The sequence below is a fragment of the Callorhinus ursinus genome, unplaced genomic scaffold (genome assembly GCF_003265705.2).
Source record: "Callorhinus ursinus isolate GAN/ISIS: 27379988/994484 unplaced genomic scaffold, GSC_fseal_2.0 scaffold48, whole genome shotgun sequence".
In the NCBI taxonomy this organism is placed as follows: domain Eukaryota; kingdom Metazoa; phylum Chordata; class Mammalia; order Carnivora; family Otariidae; genus Callorhinus; species Callorhinus ursinus.
Genome location: NW_027397110.1, coordinates 5,491,114 through 5,510,393, shown reverse-complemented (window position 1 = coordinate 5,510,393; position 19,280 = coordinate 5,491,114). Strand labels below are relative to the sequence as shown.

At 52.9% G+C, this 19,280-nt stretch overlaps 1 protein-coding gene and 1 long non-coding RNA gene across 3 annotated transcripts in view; both read right to left on the bottom strand.

The window, feature by feature from the left end:
* Window positions 1-2,434, bottom strand: part of SCUBE1 (signal peptide, CUB domain and EGF like domain containing 1) — a 137,509-nt gene extending 135,075 nt beyond the window's left edge. For both annotated transcript variants that reach the window (XM_025882307.2, XM_025882308.2), the window contains exon 1: window positions 2,248-2,434. In XM_025882307.2, coding sequence (XP_025738092.2) covers window positions 2,248-2,335 — 88 coding nt within the window. In that variant the 5' untranslated portion in view covers window positions 2,336-2,434. The remainder of the gene's footprint in view (window positions 1-2,247) is intronic.
* Window positions 2,435-10,744: 8,310 nt separating this feature from the next.
* On the bottom strand, window positions 10,745-17,290 carry LOC141370856 (uncharacterized). Its single transcript, XR_012375303.1, has 5 exons — window positions 17,081-17,290; window positions 16,416-16,536; window positions 15,261-15,326; window positions 12,455-12,610; window positions 10,745-12,002 (listed from the first exon to the last, which is right to left on the bottom strand). It is a non-coding gene; the product is annotated as an uncharacterized lncRNA (long non-coding RNA).
* Between the last annotated feature and the right edge of the window lie 1,990 nt (window positions 17,291-19,280).

Here is a 19,280-nt window from a genome sequence, read left to right as displayed (position 1 = left end):
ATTCCCGACACACGCGCACACACGCACACACACGCGCACACACGCGCACACACGCGCACACACGCACACAGACACACCCAGCAGGTGGCGTCACTTTTCAGGGTGGTTGTATCTGCTCAGGTTAGCAGCCTGTCCTCTACAGCTGCCCAAAGGAAGGGGGAACGGGAGCCAGGAAGCAGTCAGAGTAGCAGGCCAGAGCCAGCCATCAAATGGCCAGGGGCCAGCAGGAACATCAGACCAGCAGAACATCCCCTTCTGGGGAAGTGACAACACAGGGACCCCCATGCAGGGTTAGCACGGCCTCAAGGGCAGGAAGCCAGAGGCCAGGGAGGGCCAGTCTGCATCCTTCCATTGGGGAGGCCTGGGGCCACTTCTGAGATAGGACCAGCAAGGGAAATGGACCACGGATGCACATCCCAAGGGTCAGTGTACAGGAATGAGGGGAGGGAAACTGCCTGGGATTCTGGAGCCCCTTTTGCCCCATATCCCTCATCTCTGACCTAGGCAGGTATCCTCATGGGGAGGGGAACGGATGAAGGTTAGCCACAGGACTCGTGGGGGGAGGATCAGACAACTCCCAACACATCTCCTAAACATGACTTTAGGTGGGGCTGGGGAGAAGGACAGGAGGCACAGGCCATTTGCTCCCATGGTCTGCCCCTGCACCCTGCCCAGGGCTGGGGACTCCCTCCAGAGGGCAGCCCAGCCCTTCCATCGTGCTTGCTTTGACTTTGGTTTATGTCACAGCACAAGGCTTTCAGGGGCTGGGACACAGAGGAGGGACAGAGAGGTGGGGAGAGGCACATACAGAAACAGCCAAACAGGGGCGAAGGATCCTCAAGTCGGAGCGAGATACATACAGACACGGTGGGGGCTGTGGGCCACAGGGCCCAGCCTCCGCGGGCTCCCTCTATGAAATAGTTTAAACGGCCTGGCATCCTTAGTCAGGGTGCGACTCCCAGGAATAGATTCCTGTGCCACCAAACACAGACTTCGGGGAGCCCAGCATGGCAGCGGGGGCGGGGGGAAGCCAAGGAGAACAGAAGCAGGCAGGGTACCCCCCCACCCCTCAAGGAGAGAGGGAGGAAGCTCCTCCAAAGCTGTGGGAGGAGACACTGTGCTTTCAGCTTCGGGGGAGCACCCCTACCAGACAACCAAGGGAGTGGGAGGGGAAGGAGAGGGCGCTGGGGAGTTCCCTGTGAAATCCTGCACCCCCCGCCCCCAGCCTCTGCCGCCTGCCCCAACCCATGCCCCAAATGCTTCGGATCCCGGATCCCAGATCCCCCCATTTCCTCCTTCAGTGCCTCCTGCCTCCCTCTCCTGGGCCTCCTCCCGGAGGTCCCAAGTCTGGTCTCCCCTCCCTCTGGTTCCCATCCGTCTCCTTCCCTCTGTGTCAGTCCCTCTGCCCACCCCCCCTTCCTGTCTGTCTGTCTGCCCACTGCTTCCCAGCCATGTCCACTTCTGTCTTTCCCATCCGTCTGTCTTGCTCCCCCCCATCCCTCCCCCCACCCCGCTCCCAGCCCTCTTGTCTCTTTCTCTGCTGCACCCTCGGCCTCCACCTCTCCTCCTCTCGCTTCCTTCCCATCCCTTCGCCGGTCCCTCACATCTCCCTTTCTCTGTCTTTTTCCTTCCAGCTGCCTATTTGCCTCCTTTTCTCTCCCCTGGGTTTCCTCCTTCCCCTCCGGTCTTCTGGTCTCCTCCCTACTCTTCGTGTCTTTCTCTGGGATTCTTTCTGTGTCCTTTTGTGTGTTCCCTCCGTGCCTCTTTTTCTGTCCGTCCGTCCCTCTATCCACCACCTCCCCCAACCCCTTTCTCTCTAGGTCAGTTCTTCCCCCCGGCTCCCCTCCTCTCCTTCTCCCCTGTGGGCCTCCTTCCGCCCGCACGCCCCTCTCCCCTGGGGGAGCGCCCGTCGGGCCCCGGGGTCCCCACCACTCCCTCCCGCCTGCGCTCCGAGCGCCGGGGCTCCCCTCCGCGGGTCGTCGCGCTTTCTTTCTTCCTCCCGCCCTCGCGCTCCCTCCCCCGGGGGGCCCCAGCCTGTCCCGCCCCTGCTGCGGCCCCGCCGGGCTCCCGGAGCCCCCGGGCTTCGGGGAGGGGGCGCCCGGCGTCGGCCCCAGAAGTTACTTTGCAAAGAGGCGGGGCGGGGCGCGGGGCCGCGCGGGCTGCAGCCCCCTCGACGGCGCGGGGCGGGGGCCCACCCGGGACCCCGTCGCCGCCCAGAGCCCGCCGCCGGCCCCGCTCGGGGCTTACCTGGGAGCCCGCTGCCCCCCGCCAGCCGCCCGCGCGTGCCCAGGGCGAGCAGCAGGCACAAGTGCCAGCGCACGGCCGCCGCGCCCATGCTCGCTGCGAGCCTGGCCGGGCCGGCCGGGCGTGCGGGCGTGCGGGGCGCGGGGACCCCTCCGACCGGCCGCTCGGCGAGCGCTCCTCGCTGCTGGCTCCTCGGCCACCGCTCGGGCTCCCAGCCACCGAGCCGGCGCGGCTGACGAGCTGACAGCCGTGCGCTCATTGGCCCGCGGCTGCCGGGGGCGGGGCTCTGCGCGCGGCCGGCCAATGGGCGCCGGCCCCCGGCCCGCGGGGGGAGGGGCGGGCGTCGGGGGTGCCCCCTCCCCTCGGGGCGGGCGGCAGGTTGTGGGGTGGGGGCCGGGGCCCGCTCCGGTGGCCGCTGGGGTGCACGGTCTCCGCCAGGCTGGGGCTCGCTCGGAGGCTGCTCCCTTCCCCGACCCCTGCCCCCACCCCCCCATGCCCTAGTCGTCGAGGGTGACCGTCCCTCCGGAGGCAGCCCTCCCACCTCCCCAACACGCACACTCCAGGGAGAGGAGGGAGCCTGACGAGCGGCCCTCGGAGGTCGAGAAAGGCCCGGAGACATCCATTTGCCGTGAAAGAAATGGGAACGCTCAAAGCAGAATTGTGCACTCGTTCAGTCGGGAAATGTTTATTGAGGACCTACTGTGCGTCCAGCGAGGGCAATGCAGCGGTGAACGAGCCAGAAAGGAAAAATTATGAGGATCGATTAAAATTAGACGCTCAAAACAAATGAACTTTTTAACGCTCCCCAAAGGACAATGGCTCATAAGCGAGCTTGTCATAGGACAGCTGCAGGATGCGCATGTGGAAAGCTCCCTGACGGACAGTGCCACTTTGCAGGCAGTCCCTGCCAGTGGCGCAGCCCATCTGCCGGCTGACCCCTTAGCCTGCCCAGTTTGATGCCGCGAGTATTCAGGGCCTGGGGCCTCCGCAGTGACAGGCCCTGGGCAGGCAGGTGATGGGCTGGGGGCTGGAGGAACCATCACTGTCCTTCCACCCAAGCACCGCTCTGGCCTGGCCTGGGAAATACACCTGACACTTGGTGGCCTTTGGGGCTGGACCCAGACGCCCGCCCAGGAGGCGCAGCTGGAAATAAATGGCCCCTCTCAGCCCCAGGCAGGACGCTTTAAGGGAAGAAAGTTCAGCAAACCCCAAGGCCCATCTCCTTGACAACCACCAATAAGAGCTCCTTTTTTCTTCTCCTGCTCTCCAGGCCCGCCTCAAAGACAAGACCTTCCTCTTTTTGTCCACTCTGCCCGCCGGGGTCTGCGCCTAGCTTTCCTTTCCATACCAGTTCCCTTCCCTGCCCCCAACACACACACACACCCCTCCCAACACACCCCTCCCAACACACACCCTCAGGCATACAGACACATGCTCGCTCTCTCACACACACACTCATACACATCCTCGCAGACACACATTCCTGCATACACACTCACATGGTCTTCTGTAGACAATCACTGCAGTTCCGAAAAGTTAAATCTGTGTCCAGCCACCCTCACTCCCAACCTGACTTCCTATCACAAAGAGCTCATGACACTGGCCTAGTGGCTGAGGCAAAGGGTCCCCAACCTGGGGGACCAGAAATGGCCAGCTATGGCTGTCCAGGAATAAGACGGGAGGGGAGGTGCTTCTCTCTGCCCCCTCTAAGCCTTAGCCTTGTCACTCCAGATATTTCCTGCTGCATGGTCACTCCTAGCTGGTGGCTTAATTTCGGGGACCCCCTTATCTTTATAGGCTTTATTTTGCCCTCCTCCCAATTGTGTGGTTTTGGTTTCTGGGGGAGAAAGCTCCCTTAGAAACACACATTGTCTTGTGCATCAGTGATAAGGGCAAGCGGTGTGAGTTTGAGGGCGAGGTCCTTTTGTGGGGGCTCTAACTGACCAGAAACGACGTCTTTTAAAGTGCCTCTTCAGGGGCGCCTGGGTGGCTCAGGAGTTAAGCGTCTGCCTTCGGCTCAGGTCATGATCGCAGGGTCCTGGGATCGAGCCCCGCATCGGGCTCCCTGCTCGGCGGGAAGCCTGCTTCTCCCTCTCCCACTCCCCCTGCTAGTATTCCCTCTCTCGCGCTCTCTCTCTCTCTCTCTCTCTCTCTGTGTGTGTGTCAAATAAATAAATAAATAAAATCTTTAAAAAAAAAAAAAAGTACATGTTCACCAGGGGCACCTCGCTCCTGGCCAGGTGCCTTCCAAGCTTGATGGCAGCAGGCTCAGTCCCTCTAGATCAAGGAGGGAATGGATGCAGGTGATAGCCGTTTAGACTGTGACCCCCACAATCTGGGGGCAGCTCTCACTCATACCAAGTTCTTGTGCCCAGCCTGCCCCCTGTAAGGTGGGCAGATGGAAAGAACCTGGCTCCTTCCAGGAGGAGACTGTGGTCTGTGCAGAGGAACCAGGGGGCAGGGAACAGGGATGGAGAAGAGACACGCGTGTGAGTCTCCGTGAATGTGCTAAAGGCCGTGGCAGAGAAACAGGTGGTTACTTCTGCTCCTGGGGTGGCTAGGGAGGCACCCTAGACCCTAGAGTTGGGCACGAAATATGAGAAGGAGATTTTCCTGATGCTTGAGAGAATGTGCCAAGGTCCACTGAAGAAGGTGGGGACCAAGGAGTGAGTGTTCTTGAAGTACCTTGCAAACTAAAGCACCACATGTGTGTGACGGTGACATGGTGGAGAGCTGCCCACAGAGACGGCGGCATCTGTGTGGTGGGCCTGGCTGGCCGGGTGAGAACATGTATGCCTGGACTCCAGCCAGGGGCATCTCGGAGCCTCTGGAAACTGAGCTAGGAGAGTGGAGGCTCAGGGATGATTCCGACAGTCACTTTGGGAGGGAACACTCCATAGCTCCCCGTCACCTTCCAAGCAAGCCCTGAACGCTTTGTGCAGCTAACGAGGTACCCGTAGCAGTCCCAGCCTTGTGTAACCACAGGGCCCCACAGACATGCTGCTCTCACACCCCTGAACCTTTGCCTCTGCCGGAAGCACCCTTCATGTCCTTCTTCACAGAGCTCACCCCTTCTCTGCACACACCCTCAACTCCTGCCCCGTGGCTGGGTGTAGGGCCTCCTCTGGGCTCCTACACACCTGGGGGCTGTCCCATCAGAGTCAGGCTCACCTTGGGTTTCAATTCTGCCTCTTCCCAAACTGGGGTTCCTGAAGGCGGAGCTCACACCCCATCTGCATCTGGGCCACAGCCTCCCGCTTGGGCCTAAGAAATTATTGTTGAACGAATGAACAAAGAAACAAGACAGACATCACTTAACCCAAGAATTCACATCGCTCCAGGGAGTGGATAAAGATTTTTCGGCTATTTGATAGGGCTTGGGGGGAGTGAATCCAGCTGCCCACACCCTCCTGGCCACCCCCAACCTCTCTGCCAGGTGGGGAAGCTGGGCAGGGGGCGCTCTCCTCCGGGGCCCTTTGGCTCCCCCTGGTGACCCCTCATAGACGACCCAGGAAGAGAGAAGGCAGAGGAGACTTCCTTCCAGCGCACACACAGCCCCTGCCTCTGGGGTGTTCCCACTGACCCCAGTCCTCAGCAAAAGAATACCTTACTTTAAAAAGAAAACTTCCTCAAGAAGAAGTCTCTTGATTAATAACAGTTGTGAAAGCTCTTTGAGAAAATAAAGTTCTCTGCGAGCATAAAATGTCATTCCAAGACTTTAGAGGCTTTGTTGTTCTTTCTTAGTAAAAATAAGGGGTTTCATAATAATCCCCCCTCATGTTGCACACTTTCTTTTAATAAAGGGAAAGGGGGGCAGCCGGAGAGGGAGAGAGAAAATCTTTATTTTTTTATTTTAAAGATTTTATTTATTTATTTGAGAGAGAGAGAGAGAGAATGAGAGATAGAGAGCACGAGAGGGAAGAGGGTCAGAGAGAAGCAGACTCCCTGCTGAGCAAGGACCCCGACGTGGGACTCGATCCCGGGACTCCAGGATCATGACCTGAGCCGAAGGCAGTGGCTTAACCAACTGAGCCACCCAGGCGCCCGGGAGAGAGAAAATCTTAAGCAGGCTCCACGCCCAGCACAGAGCCTGATGCAGGGCTCGATCTCATAACCCTCAGATGACCTGAGCTGAAATCAAGAGTTAAACGCTTAACCAACTGACCCACCCCGGTGTCCCTATGTTGCACACTTCTTTAGACCTTTGAGGGGAATCTCTTTTGCAATCGCTCCATGACCTTGGGCCCCACAAGTTGGGTTTCTTGGCTCGAGCCCCCAGCTGTCAAATGAAGGTCTCAGTCCCCAGGACCTTGGGCATCTCCAGCTCACGGTCCAGAGACTCCCCTGAAATAACCCACCTGAGTTTGGGCACACAGCATATCCTGACCTCCCTGCTGCCTCCTCCCCCATGTGTTACAATAGCTACCGTGTATCTAGTGTCCCTGAGTACCTGGCACTGTGCTCAATGTCTTGTGCACCGTGTCATTTCATCCTGACAGGCTGAGACTACCACCACCCCTACTCTACACCTAAGAAAACAGAGACTCAGGCCACTTGTCTGGGACCCCAGAGCTAGCAAATGTTGAGGTGGTATCTGAACTGAGGTCTGCATGACTCTCGATGACACACTCTTAACCACGACCTGTTGATAAAACCCTCTCAAAGGCTCAAAGGGCATTAGGGTACTCCTCTCTATAAGGCACAAAGTTGTACTTTTTTGGCTTTGATATTGAGAAAAGTGGTTTTTACATAGTGGCCAGACAGACTGTAACAGTTCCTAATTCATGGGGCTGAACTGTACGCTCGCTCATCTTTCTAACTGGTGCAAAACATTTTTCCCCATGTAGGATAGAGGTACTTAACCTCTGGGAAGGGGTTGAGTAGAAGTAGAAAGTGAGGGATCATATGACTCACCTGCGCACCCCACACCCCATGCAAATGAATCCTAGAGGTGGCCCAGCCCACACTCCTCATTTTACAGATGCGGAAACTGAGGCCCAGCCTCACAGATCTGCCACCCCCTCAGGCACCTCTAACCGCACTGCCCAGGTCACGTCCCCTCAGGGCTCCCTGCCCCGGGACAGCACCTCTCTCGTCTCTCCTCACCACCCACACCAAGCCTTGTCAGCTCTGTGTTCGCGACCTCTCCTCTCTATCCCTTCAGCCACTGGCTTTGTTGAGACAACACCAGCTCTCACCCGAGTGACTCCACAGAGGCTCAAACTCATCCCTCCAGGCTGGCCGGAATCAGCTCTCCAAAGGCTGACCTGACCTCTCCACTCCTTGTGCCTACAGAACAAAATCCACCTAAGACCCCAGGAGACGGGGCCCTGCAGACCTGTTCATCCTCAAGCCCCTGCCTGGTAGACTCCCATGCTTCCTCTCCACTCCATGCTGCCTCACACCTCTGAGCTGCAGCCTGCTCCCTTCCCTCCTCTCCCAATGCCCTTCCCGTCCATGTGTTTGGCAGACCCAGACTCAGTGCTCGGCTCAGATACCCTGTCTTCAAGGCTGCCCTGTTTGGCTCGGGGCTTTGGGGAGTGAATCCAGCTGCCCACTTTCTCCTGGTCATCTCATCCTCTGTGCCCCATAGGGAAGCTGGGCTGGCCAGTCAGACCCCTGTCCTCAGGGGCTCAGAGCAGGTGATCTGGGGCCTTTTGGCCCTCCATGATCCCCCACCATGGGTACTGGTTCAGCTTTGAAACCTGGACCTTATTGGTTAATAGAGCTGTCTCCTCCTTAGGTCAAGACGAGCAGGTTGGTTAGACTTCCCGTCATCTAGTATCCTTTCCAGACCCCAAGGCCCAGTGGTGAACAGGTGGCTCAGGATGGGCCTTTCCTTGCATCCCATGCCCCCAGGCACGTGATTGGTCAGGGCAAGGATTTGTGACTAAGCCAAGCCAATCAGAGGCCTTCCCTGGGAGTCTCTAAATGGGCTGGTGGGGGTGACTACTTCCTCTGCGGGCATGGAGCAGTAAGTGTGGGGGTGTCCAGAGCTGTCGGTCATGAGGTTCTGCCACGGTGTAGACAGCTGGCCTGAGAGAATGGATCCACCAGTTGGAGAGAAGCAGAGGGGAGACATGAGGAGGGAAAGAGAAGAGAGACCGCAGAGAAGGAGAGGGGAGGGGCAAGGAGGGACCTGGCAGTGTTGAGGCCCTGGTTGAGTCATCCCTTCTGCTCCTAAGACAATTGTGTTGGTTTCTGTCTCTTGAAACCAAAAGAGTCCTGCTTAATCAACGCATGGGGTTGGGGGCGGTGTCTCCATGAACTGACACCATTGACAAATGACACATCCAGGCCTTGTTCTGAACACTTGGCATGTGTTAATTCATGTAATTCCACAATCACCAGATGAGGTAGGTGCTATTATCTTCATTTACGGGTGTGGAGTATAACCCAGAGAGGTTCAGTGACTTGCCCAAGGCCACACAGGAATGAATGAATGAATAAATGAATGAATGGGAAATGTTGCCCTTGGTCACCCAGCCAATCAGAGTCAGGATGAGAGGAAGCTGTGGGCTCCTGATTTCCTGTCCAGAGTCCCTTGACGCTCCCTCTGACCTGCAGTCTTAGATGGTCAGCGGTGGAGTAGAGGGAAAGAGCAGAGGGTTGGCAGATCAGGACCTGAATCCGTGCACTGTCACTTATCTGCTGTGTGGCCTTGGGCAAGCCATGGCAGCTTTCTGTGACTCAGCATCTTCATCAGTGAAACCAAGAATGCTTGAGAATCTCCTAAGATCGCACTTATAAAGCCCCGGGTACAGAGTCAGCATTGAACACACGGTGGCCAGGTAGTCCAGTCATGCAGAGGATGTTTATTGAGCACCCGCTTTGTGCCAGACACTGTTCTAGGTCTTGGGGATACAGCAGTGGGCAGGTCAGACTGGATTCCTGCCCTCCTGGAGCTCACGATCCATTTGATGGAGGCAGACAACAAGAAACCAGAAACAAGAAAAGCCTAAGATAGTGATGAGGGCTATGCGGAGGGCTGAGGTCTGGTGGTGGGACACACTGATGGTGGGGTCGGGGCACTGTAGGTGGAGGGCAGTCAACGAAGCTCTTTCCCAGGAGCTGATACTTGGACCAGGACCTGAATCTCAAAAGGAGCCACCATGCCAAGATGAGAAGTCTGGCTCAGAGAGTCATGGAGTGGACTTGATCTTTAAATTCTGTTAGAATTCTTTTTTTTTTTTTTAAACTAGAGTGGAGCCTGTTCTGAGTCCCCCACCAGGATGACCTGTGCTGCCAACAATATTTAAACAGCATTGTGTGACAGATGTGGGCTTGGGTGTGCTTCAGATTCGGGCGCGAGTATGTTCTCATCCCATGCCCTGCAAATGCTGATTTGTGCAAGAACACCTTTTGCCTAAAATGCACACTTTTTCCATATTAAAAGTTCTCTCTGCTCAACAAGGGCAAGACCCAGAGAGGATGACAAGATTCCTTTTCCTCGATTTTTTTCTAGTCTTCCTTTTCCTAGATTTTTTTTTCCCCCCAGATTCCTTCCAGTCTTTTTTTCTGTGAGCGTATACATTTAAAAAATCAAATTAAGATCCTGGTACACATACAGCATATTTTTCCGACCTCTGTGTTTATCTCTTTTAAATTTGTATTCAAGTTATTTTTATACAGGCATACTTTATGTAAAAGAAAATGCACCAGTTTAAGTGCATGGTTTGTTGAGTTAAATTTTTTTTGTAGTAAAATATACATAACAAAATTTACCATCTCAACTGTTTTTAAGTGTACAATCCAGTGACAGTAAGTACATTTACGTTGTTGTGCGATCCTCACCACCATCTGTCTCCAGAAATTTTTCATCTTCCCAAACCCTGTCCCCATTAAACACTAACTCCGCATTTTCCCCTTTCCCCGGAACTTGGCACCCACCATTCTAATTTCTGTCTCTCTGATTTTGGTGCCTCATATAAATGGAATCCTACAATATTGGTCCTTTGGTGTCTGGCTTATTTCACTTAGCATAATTTTTCTTTTTTTTAAATTTATTTATTTGACAGAGAGAGATAGCGAGAGAAGGAACACTAGCAGGGGGAGCGGGAGAGGGAGAAGCAGGCTTCCCGCGGAGCAGGGAGCCCGATGCGGGGCTCGATCCCAGGACCCTGGGATCACGACCCAAGCCGAAGGCAGACGCCCAACGACTGAGCCACCCAGGTGCCCCTAGCATAATTTTTCAAGATTCATCCATGTTGTATCATGATCAGGATTTTACTCCTTTTTAAGGCCAAAATGATATATTTTTTTCTGAGTAGCATGTTTTGTTTATCTGTTCACCTGTGGATGGACTTTTGGGATGTTTCCACCTTTAACTACCGTGAATGATGCTGTTACAAACATGGGTGTGCAAATATTGGTTTGAGTCCCTGTTTTCAATCCTTTTGGGGTATATACACCTAGGAGTGGAATTGCTGGATCGTATGGGAATTCTATGTTTAAAGATGTAATTTATTTATTTAATAGCTTATTTGACAGAGAGACAGAGAGGGAGCACAAGCAGGTAGAGGGAGAGGGAGATGCAGGCTCCCCGCTGAGCAGAGAGCCTGACGTGGGGCGCGGGGCTTGATTCCAGGACCCCGAGACCATGACCCGAGCCGAAGGCAGACGCTTACCGACTGAGCCACCCAGGCTCCCTGGGAATTCTATGTTTAATTTTTGAGAAACTGCCATAACGTTCTGCAGATGCTGCACCATTCAGTGAGTTTTGACGAACGTACACACCTGTGTAATTTCCATCACAATCGAAATAAAGAACATTTACCATATTCCCCAAAACTCCGCTTGCCCTTCCCATCAATTACCCTAACCCTCCGAACTCAGGCAACCATGGGTCTGATGTCTTGGACTACGGATCCAATTCACCTGTTCTAGAACTTTGTAAAAATGGCATCTTGCATAATGAGCCAGTCTCTCCTCTGATTTCTTTTGCTCAGTGCGCTTTTCGAGTTTCATTCCACACACAGGGCTTTACAACTTGTTTTCTCTCATTTCATTCAGAACCATGAGCATTAAATCTTATTTTAAAATGGAATTTTAAAAACTGGCTATATAGTATTTCATTGCAAGGATGCACCATAACTTACTCAACCAGTCTAAGCTGATTCTAATTTTTTGCTGTTATAAACAACACTGAGTGGAGCATCCTTGTACCTAAATCTTTGTCTGTCTCTGCTCATCTCTTCGAAATAAACCTGGAGGTGGTATAACTGGGTGGAAGGGAGTCAACAGGTCTTGTCTCCTTATATCTATTGCCAAACTGCTTGTCAGAAAGGTGTTAACACGACCTGTCAGTGTCACTTCCTCAGTGTTTCTTGAACTTGTGGACCCCTCTCCATATTCTCGATCTCCTCTGCCTGTTGGGGTCACTGCCCGGCACTCTTCCCTGGGCTGCTGCCCAAGATGCTACCTGCCTGAGTTGCAAGCAACCCTCAAAACCCAAGACCATACAGTCCTCCAAGGACGCAGAACCATCAGGAAGCCAGGCAAGGGCCTCACGGCTTCCGACAGAGCAGAAGCGTTAATACTTGGTACAGAGCGAGGACCCCATGAGTGAATTAGGGGTCACTAGTCCCCTTCCCTGCCTTCTGACACCAGTGCCCAGCAAGTGGTCCAGCAAAGGAGGCGCAGAGAGTAGGAATGGCTCTGGAATCCCCTCAAACATTTTCTTTGGGCTGACTGGTGGCAGCGGTGATATACAATCAGGAGGCACTGGTGCTGGTCAGCGACATCCCAGGGTGGGTCTCCTAGGGTCCAAAGAGAAGTCAAGGGCTCTGTGTCCAGAGACCCACGGTGGCATTCCCACCCTCGGGGCCCTTGCCCTGGGTGGCTATTTAATGGCAGGTGCCAGCCCTTCTCGGGTCCCAGGCCTGGTCTAGTTCAATTCGAAAATGTCCCTAACACAAAGGAGGAGGGGCTTGTGTGACCATGATAAAGGTCTCCCACGCCAGGCTGCGGATGGACGCGGCTCCACGCGGCTCCCTGTGTACAATGAGCCATTATGGGATTCTTGCCTGACAAGCCTTATCTCTCAGGAATGTTGGGGGAGTGAAGAAAGCTGGCCTGAGAGGGCTTGACCAGGGGACCTGGGCTCTCTGGCTCTGCCCCCAAGGACAGCTGAGCATTTTGGTAACTAGTCTCACAGAGCAGGCCCTGCTGATAGTGACAGTGGGTGTTTGTGCGGGACTTTCCAGCTTACCAGACTCATTCACACCCATAATCTTGTTTGACCCTCATGGTCGAAGGCTGAGATCAGGCGTTTTATATCCTCCCTTTTGCAGACGGAGAAACCGAGTCCAAGAAAATTAAGCATCCCTCTCACCAGCCCCCAGTCCCCAGGCTGTGCTGGTCCTACCTAAAGTGTTAGAGAGAAAAAAAGAGGTACTCAGTTATGCTAGCGCTCAACAGAGATGGAGGAAGATGCCTTTCATTTGGAAAGAAAGGTTGACGGAAGCTAGGGACACAGGAAGAGATGTGGTCTCTGCTCATGATGAGCTCAGGCTGGAGACGGAGACTCGCACATGCATTTGACAGGAAGCAGCCAAGACTCCCCCCAGAGGGCCCTGTTTCCCCAAATCTACCCTTGTTTCTCTTTGCTATATTGCAGGTCTCCTGCGACGGGCCACATGAACTGGTTTTAGACCTGGGTGGACACAACTACGTAACTGGCTGTGTGCCCTCAAGGAAATTCCTTAGCCTTGCCTGATGGACCCACCAGACTGCAGGCTAGAGGAGGCTGGGGGTTTTCCAAAGGAGGTGCCAGAGCCAGAAGGGGCACAGCAGATATCTATCTGCTCTAGGAGAGAAGTAAGAAGAAGAAAAAACCTCTGCCCAGAGCCTGCTGTGTGCCTCCTGGAGGGCTTTTGGGAAGAGGTGGCACTGACACTAGGCCTTGAAGAGCAGGGAGAATGCCATTCCCCTAGGGTGTCGGGGAGAGGAAAAGGGATGCTGTCCTCTGTCACCATACTCAGGAAGGACTTGCTGAAGGATGTCACCTCACTGGATCCTGAGGGACAGTGGCATTTTTGGCTGTCCCTTTCCTGCCAAACCAGTGACTGGGCTTTAACTTCCTTTTTGAGTTTTTGGTACTGGATTATCAACCACAGAGCTTGGTGAGAAGAAAGTCACATCATCAAACCAGTACTCTGAAACCACTGTGCTTTTTTGGGGGTGACATTCTGTTAGAGTGACATGCAATCAGCCATTCAACAAACACTTACCAAGCACCCACGGTTCTTGCTGAGCTGAGTGTAGCTGGGCTATGCTGAGCACTGCTCTTGGCACAGTTTCTGTCCTGCAGGAGTTTAGAGTTAGAGTCTAGTCAGGGAGAGAAATAGTTACCTCTGAGAGAGGACTGTACAGGGTGAAGTTTTAAGGTAAAGGTGCAGTTTTAAGGTCAAAGCAGCAGGCCTGCTGGGATGGGGAGGAGGGCATGTGTGAGCGTAAAATTTCACAGAGGAGGTAAGTCGGGTTTTGTCAGATGAATAGGAGTTCAACAGGGGACTGGTAGCTGAAGAGCTTTCCAAGTGGAGGAACAGGTGCAAAACATCCTGAGAAACAGAGACAGCTGCACATAGGTTCCTCGGGCCAAGAGGAAAAGGCGTGGGCAAGGGAGCACAGTCTGGTTCCTCAGGAGCTCCGGTTTTATCCTGAAGGTGGTGGGGGGCCAGGAGAGGGCTCTAGGCAAGGGAATGACCTGGAAAATTTGTGTTCTAGAAAGATCCCCCTGGCCCGGGTGGGCTGCTGTGAATAGGGTCAAGGCATCTGTTTAACCCTACCCTGAGTCTTCTTTGCAGGTGGTTCTCTCTGAGAGCAAAAGCCCACTACTCTGGGGAGTCCAGGGTCAAATCCACTTGGGAATGACCTCACTTTGTACACATCTCGTCCTCTTGGGGAATCGTCCCAGCTACAAGCCTTTATTAAGGGCTCTAGGAGATCGTGCAGCAGAGACGTCCTATGCCCTTGCTTGGCCCCATGTGCTTCATATTGGTTTGACCACATTCCCCAACCTCCTTTATTTTAGTCGTGAGGCACCTATTAAGCTTCTCCGGGACAGTCTTTGAAGAACAGCCTAGACCCTTTTTGACCACAAGGATTTGAAAAAACTGGTTTCAAGTAAACTTTGGGGTCCTCACCACTGTGGACCCGAGAGCTTCTAGATCCCCAGTCATTCCTTGCCCTTTCGCGACAGGAATCCCATTCTGGGGGCTCCATTTTGAAACCAGAGAAAGGGCTGGAAGAATCTGGTAAAGGCTCAGGCTGGTCACCTTTCCTGCTGCTACCACTCACCCAATTCTCAATACCCCCAGCTGGTCGCAACCTCCCTTCATTCCCAAAACACCCTTGCCGCGAGGTGTGACTATCCCCATTTCACAGATGGTGAAACTGAGGCCCAGGGAGGCTAAGTGACACTCCAAGGTGTTTCAGGGTAAAAACACCGCAAGGTGAGTACCTGGAAGCAAACATAGGAGGACACTTAAATTCTTCTTTAACCAACAGGGTAAAGAATTTGGAAATGTGAAGCTGGGTGCAGGGAGGGGAAGGAGCTCAGACCCATCCCAAGCTTCCAGGTGGCCAAGAGAATGAATTCTTGAGGGACTGGAGTAAATGCGCAAAGGATGTGAATTGGCAATTTACCGGCTGGGGCAGCGGAGGGTGGGGGGGGCGGGGGGGAGGAATTTCTAAAGCAGAGGGTACTGCTGGAGAAAAAGAAGTCTGGCTCCACTCCCATCAAAGGGGTCATCTAGGTCAAGGGGATTGGTAAAAAGACAAAGGTCAATAACATCCAGTGCTGAAGAGGTTTTCGGGAGACAGGCAGTCCGGGACACTGTTGCGGGAGGTAAATTGGAGGAGTACTTATGGAGGGCTTATCTGTCAAAACTTGAAAGTCTCCCTTCCTCACCTCTAGGGTTGGGGGATTGACTGGGAGCGTGCACAAAGGAGACTTCTGAGGGTGCCAGAAGTGTTCCATATCTTGGTCTGGGTGGGATTATGCAGATATATACCTGCATAAAATGTATGGAGTTGAAGAGTGAAGATTAACCTATATAATGCAACTTCATCCACGGGTCCTATAAAAAAGGAAAAATAAATTAAAATGCAACAACTTTTGAGACAACATTTGCCCACCCAGGAATCTACAGAGGTACTTGCTATAGACAAGGAAAACTGGAAAACAATCCAAACAGCTTTCAGCAGGGAAATGGCTGAGCCAATCATGACACGGACACAACAGAATATTAATATGCAACCACTGAAGAGCTTCTGGAAAAAAACTTCCCGCTACATTGTGACAAAAGCAAGTTTAAAAACAGGATGGGTTTGTGAAGCTGTGTCTGCAAAAACACAACCAAAAATTGCTCTCTGCTTGTGTGCGCCTGTATTTGTATAAAGAAGTCTCAAAAACCGCCATCTGAGTGTTAACATCAATTTCCTCCCCTCCCTGGAGTGGGCTAGGAGGGTCCCGGTGGGAACTTTTAGTTTCTACCGTGTACCCATAGTGTATCATGGACTAGTCTGGCAATTGGCATTCACTGCTTTTGCAATTAAAAACAACAACAACAACAACAACAAAACCCGTAAAAATAAAACGAACCAACAGAGATTCCCAGCACATAGTAGGTGCTCCCTGAGTTTTTGCTGAAGACAGGGATTCAACTGTCTGTGGGCTCCAGTGCCTTGTCCCTCAGTCGGGGTCCACCGAGGGCCGGCCACCCATGATCCTGACTGGGTCCCCCATGCCCCCCCCTCGGGGGCTCGGATGCTGCTGGAATGAATACCATGGAAGGTGGAAGCTGGCGGCCACATTTCCCTGGTGGGGGACTTGCTTTAAGGCCAGAGCTCTGTTTGGTTGGCCCCAATTTTTATTCGTGGGGAGATTAAGGGAAAATAAAATGAAACATTTAAAGCAACGCAGCCCTTCTTTCTCTCCGCGGAGGCTGAATGCGGAGGGTGAATGGTGGGGGCCTCCTGCGGAGGCAGCTGCCTGGGACCTCGTGCCCCGGGGCGGGGCGGTGGGGGGTGGGTGGGCAGAAGCAGACTTGGTGCACGTGGTCCCCGCAGCCTCCGCGCCCTCCCCTCCCCGGCGGGCCCGAGACCACCCCCGCCCCCGCCCCGCCGAAGACTTTTTGAAGTTGATCAATGAAACATGTTTTATTTACGGGCCCATTGGTGCGCGGGGGCTCCGCGAGGCGAGGCCTTCATTGCTTGCGGCATAAAGGAAGAGCGGGCGGACTCGGGGCTGGGGGAGAAAGAAGGGAGAATCAGAGTTCCGTCTGCTCCCTGGAAAATAAAGGGGGAGAGAAGGGGAGGAGGAGGGTAAGAAACTGTGGATTTGCTCACTAAAGAGCCGGCGGAGGGAGAGGTCCGCTCAATCCCCTTAGTCCAGACAATGTAGGGCCCCGGGCGCGCGGATTCCACCTTGGGATGGAAGAGCCGGGGGCTGTTTAAATTGCTACTTAGGTTTCCAGCTGTTTTACCAGTGATTTGCCCAACTTAATAGCTCTTTAAGGCTTTAAACAAGAAAATAGCTCTTCTCACGACTCAAAGGAGCGGCCCTGGTTAGTTCAGACGGCGCCCATTGTCTGAGGCTTAACCCTTCCCTGTGCCCAGTCCCCGCCCCCTCGTCCCAGACTTTGTCCGCGCGCTCGGAGACTATTTATCCTTTTAACATGCTGGTTTTCTGGGCCTCCGTCCAGAGGACTTCTAAATAAGTACTTATTTGAGGGGACTGCCTGTCTGCGGCCTTTGAGCATCCCCCAACAAATTCATAACAAATAGTAAGAATAATCATTAGGGCCAGAGCTCCTACTTAGTGAGCACCTACTGTGGGCCAGGCCTTGGGTTCGACATTTTTCTTCATGCGTCCCATTTCATTCTCAAACTTGTCTGCGGAGGAGGTGGGCACTCTGCTGTGACGGCCATCTTCTGGATGGGGAAACCGAGGCACAAAGGAAGGAACCATGTAGAGGCATACAGCAAGGGCAGGGCTAGTCCGATTTCCAGGGTCCAGACTCCTAACCGCCACCCTGCTGCCAGTTAGCCGTGGAAGCTTGGACTGGCCGGGGGAAGGTGGGGGTGAGGGGTCTGACCTCGAGCGCCTGTGTCCAGAACCTGCCTTTAACTGCATGAAACCAATTATCCATCTACCACGATTTGACTCTAATGTGCTAAAAACAGCAGTTGTCTCTCCCATCATGAAAATCACACACATACACTGTAAATGTGAGCTACAATCATCATCATCACTATCCCTGTTTATCGTTATGGAGTTACTTCCAGAGAAGAGGGTTTGGGCCTGCTGTATTTCCTTCCGTCTTATTTTTCACACATATATACCTACCCATAGTGACTGTCATTACACTACACCCTACTTTGGATAGGTATGCTTTTATTTTTTTCTTCAAGAGTCACCAAGCCAGAAGGCTGTGGTGAAGGCTTGTCGATTTTCTCTGTCGACCCTATGCCCTTTGATTCTTAGACGAGATTACACACTGTAGATTATGTGCAAGGGCTTATAATCATGCAAAGGAAGTCTTTAGAGATGGATGGGAGAACTTCGCAGGTGAACAAAACACAGAGGAGGAAAAGGTACCAGATAAGGTGCATGTTCAAGGCATAGTTGTTTGGAATGGAGACTGTGTATCTGGCCAGACCGTAGAAGGAGATGGGGTTGGAACCTGGAAGCTCAAGGCTAGAATCAGTCTAAGGGTTTAGCTTTACTCCTGCAGGTAATGGGGAGCCATGGATGGTTTCTGAGCAAGGGCTGTGACCAGATCAATGCTGTATGAGACCCCAAGAAAGGCAGCCTTGGGGTCCAGCCTGCCTCCTGGCAGAAAAAATCCACTTCTCCAACAGGGTGGAAATTGGCTTCCCGATCTTCCTTGGCCACAGCTGGGGAATGCGACCCAGCCTGGTCTTCCCTGGGCAGGGCCATTTTGGAGCCCCTCGTGTGACTGTCTCTCTGGTGTGTAGGAGAGAAGCGTGCACAGAAATTGCCTCTCATCTGCCCCTGCCACCGCAGACCCTCGCAGGTAAGATTGATTCCTTGTCATTTGGTGAGTAGGTTTAAAAAGGGTCACTCTTGGGCGCCTGGGTGGCTCAGTCAGTTGAGTGTCTGCCTTCAGTTCAGGTCATGATCCCAGGGTCCTAGGATCGAGTCCCACGTCGGGCTCCCTACTAAGCGGGGAGTCTGCTTCTCCCTCTCCCTCTGCCTGCTGCTCGGCGTACTTGTGCTCGCTCTCTCTGACAAATAAATAAATAAAATCTTAAAAAAGGGCACTTTCAGTCCTCTTATTTTATAGATGGGGAAACTGAGGACCAGAGTGGGGAAGGGGCATGCCAAGTATATCCTGGTAGGTAAGTGGCAAAGGCAGAACTGAGAAAAATTTCTTACATTTATATCACGGTCGGTAATACCCATCCGTTCCTATCCTGTGCCTCTCATCTTTTTTTTAGTAACACACTTAACAAAACAATGTGAATCTTGTAATTCTTGATGTTGGAGAAGGTACAGGACACAGGCATTGGCACACACAATTGGCCAGAGTATAAATTGCAGCAACCTTGTGGGAAGGCAATTTGGTAATGTATATCAACATTTTAATGCAAAGGTCCATTGAGCAATTCCGTTGCTGAGAATCGTTCCCAGAAATATATTCACAAATGTATACAAAGACGTATGTACAAGGATGTTCATCACAGTCCTGTTCTTTATACCTAAAACTTGGGGAAAAATCCCAGCAACTCTAAATGTCTATAAATGAGGACTGGGTAAATAAATTTTGCTATGTCCAACCGTGAAGTACTGTACAGTCATCAAAAGGAATGGACTAGACCAATTTGTATCTCCACTAACAGTGTTTGAGAATGTGTATTTCTTCAGAAGCTTGGGTATTTTCAAACTTTAAAGTCTTGGCTAATATGACAGGTTAAAAAAAGAACATCCTCTCATTTTCACTCAGTGTCTTAATTATGAGTGAGGCTGAATATTTTCCATATAGCTGTTGCTCATTTTAAATCCTTTT